The sequence below is a fragment of the Lepidothrix coronata genome, unplaced genomic scaffold, assembly GCF_001604755.1.
Source record: "Lepidothrix coronata isolate B3197 unplaced genomic scaffold, Lepidothrix_coronata-1.0 Scaffold214, whole genome shotgun sequence".
Lineage (NCBI taxonomy): Eukaryota > Metazoa > Chordata > Aves > Passeriformes > Pipridae > Lepidothrix > Lepidothrix coronata.
This window is the reverse complement of record NW_016690394.1, coordinates 669579-671744: the sequence shown is the minus strand read 5'-3', so window position 1 is coordinate 671744 and position 2166 is coordinate 669579. Positions and strand designations below refer to the sequence as shown.

Below are 2166 nucleotides of genomic sequence, written 5' to 3'. Positions count from 1 at the left end.
GGGGAAGGGGTTTTTAGGGTGGGTTTCACTTCTCATTCTCCTGCTCTGCTTTTGTCAGCAATAATCCAATTCCTGTCCCCAGTCTGGGTCTGGTTCCCAGGAGGTGACGGGGGAGGGATCTCTCCCACTCCTGATCCCCGCCCCCGACCCTTTGTGATGTTTTCGCCTTTGTCCACTTGCAGAGGCAGCGACAGAGCATCTTTGGGGGGTACCTGGTGTCCCCCCAGGGCCAACCCACCACCCTCACCCTCCCCCCAATCCCGAGGGTGTCCCCTCCCCGTTCCCACCTTGTCCAGCAGCGTCCTGCTCACGGCTCCGCTGCGGCTGATGTCAGTGTCCAGGGACACCTCTGCGGAAACAGGGACCATGGGGCCGAGGGGAAACCCCCCCAGGGGCACGGTTTGGGGGTGTCCTCCTCAGAAACCCCCCTGCAGGGCACGGTTTGGGGGTGTCCCCTCACTTACCCACGCAGGTGAGGTACACCGTCGCCCTGCCCACGGGGACCGCTCCGTCCTCCCCGAAGTAGGAGATCCTGACCTGCAGGGAGGAGCAGGAGTTCGGCACGGTCCCGGCACACCCCCGGCCCCGTCAGAGCCCCAGCACCCACCTTCTCGTCCCCCACGTCCTTGCTGACGGTGTCCATGGCCACCTGCACCTCGTGGGTGTCCAGGGGCCAGCGGCACACACTGGAGGGCAGTTTGGTGCTCTGGGAGTCGTGGACCACGTAGAGCTTCACCCCCGCCGTGCCCTGCACGTGGAAGGTCACGGCGTCCTTGGGAGCAGAGCTGGGAGGGGTGGGAAGCACAGTGAGAGCCCCACGGGGGGGATTCCTGGAATATTGGTCATGGGCAGTGAGGAGAAACCCTGGTGTGGGCAGGGAGGCCGGTGGGGTGCCAGGAGTTGTGAGGCAAGGAGAGGGAAAGGCGGATTGTCCCTGGAAAATGCAAGTGCAACAAGGGCTGGGGCGTAATTTGGGGTAGATCTTTCAATATGGAAGAAATCCCGACATTTAGCGCAGCAACAAGTGGTGCAAAACGCAGTGAATCCTGAAAAATGAAAGTGCAACAAGTGCTGGGGTGTTGAATTGGGAAAAATCCTTCAGTATGGAACAAATCCTGCAGTTTAGAGCAGCACTGAGTCCTGAAAAATGCAGCTAATCCTGGAAAACGCAATGGCAACAAGTGCTGGGGGGTGAATTTGGGGTCAATCTTTCAGTATGGAACAAATCCTGACATTTGGAATAGCAACAGGTGCTGCAAAAATGCAATTAATTCTGGAAAATTCAAGTGTAAGAAGTGCTGTGATATGAAATTGGGATAAACCCTTCAATATGGAACAAGTACTGAGGTTTAGAATTGCAGCAAGTTCTGAAAAATGCAATTAATCCTAGAAAATGCAATGGCAACAAGTCCTGAGATATGAAAGTAGGATAAATCCTTCAATATGGAAAAAAATCCTGCAACTCAGAGGGGCAAAAAGTCCTGAAAAATGCAAATAACCCTGGGAAATGCAACTGCCACAGGCCCTTTGAGGAGAAGTTGGAATAAATCCTTCAATATGGAACAAATCCTGACATTTAGAATGGAAACAAGACCTGAAAAATTCAATTACCACTGGAAAATGCAACTTCAACAAGGCCTAGGATATGAAACTGGGATAAATTCTTCAACATGGAACAAATCCTGCAATTTAGAATTGCAGCAAGTCCTGAAAAATGCAACTGCAACAAGCCCTGTCATGGGAAATTGGGCTAAATCCCTCAACATGGAACAAATCCTGCAATTGAGAATTACAAGAAGTCCTGGAAAATCAGAGAATCACAGAACCAACCTGGTTGGAAAAGATCTCCAAGGTCATCCAGCCCAACCCTTGATCCAACCCTGCCGTGGTTCCCAGCCCATGGCACTGATGCCACATCCAGTCTCACCTTCAACACCTCCAGGGACAGGGACTCCAAACCTCCCTGGACAGCCCATTCCAATGGCTGAGCACTCTAAGAATTCCTTCCCAGTATCCAACCCAAACCTCCCCTGGCTCAGCTCAAGACCCAGCCCTCTTGTCCTACTGCTGCTTCCTGGGAGAAGAGCCCGACCCCCACCTGGCTACAACCTCCTGGCAGGGACTTGCAGAGAGTCAGGAGGTCTCCCCTGAGCCTCCTCTTGTCCA

General features: G+C 53.5%; 1 protein-coding gene across 2 annotated transcripts in view; it reads right to left on the bottom strand.

The window, feature by feature from the left end:
- LOC108506406 (protein-arginine deiminase type-1-like) overlaps positions 1–2166 on the bottom strand; it is a 10391-nt gene that overhangs the window by 5152 nt on the left and 3073 nt on the right. For both annotated transcript variants that reach the window (XM_017833378.1, XM_017833379.1), the window contains exons 2-4: positions 608–785; positions 465–537; positions 288–349 (exon numbers count right to left, since the gene is read on the bottom strand). In XM_017833378.1, the coding sequence (XP_017688867.1) occupies positions 288–349; positions 465–537; positions 608–785 (313 nt within the window). The remainder of the gene's footprint in view (positions 1–287; positions 350–464; positions 538–607; positions 786–2166) is intronic.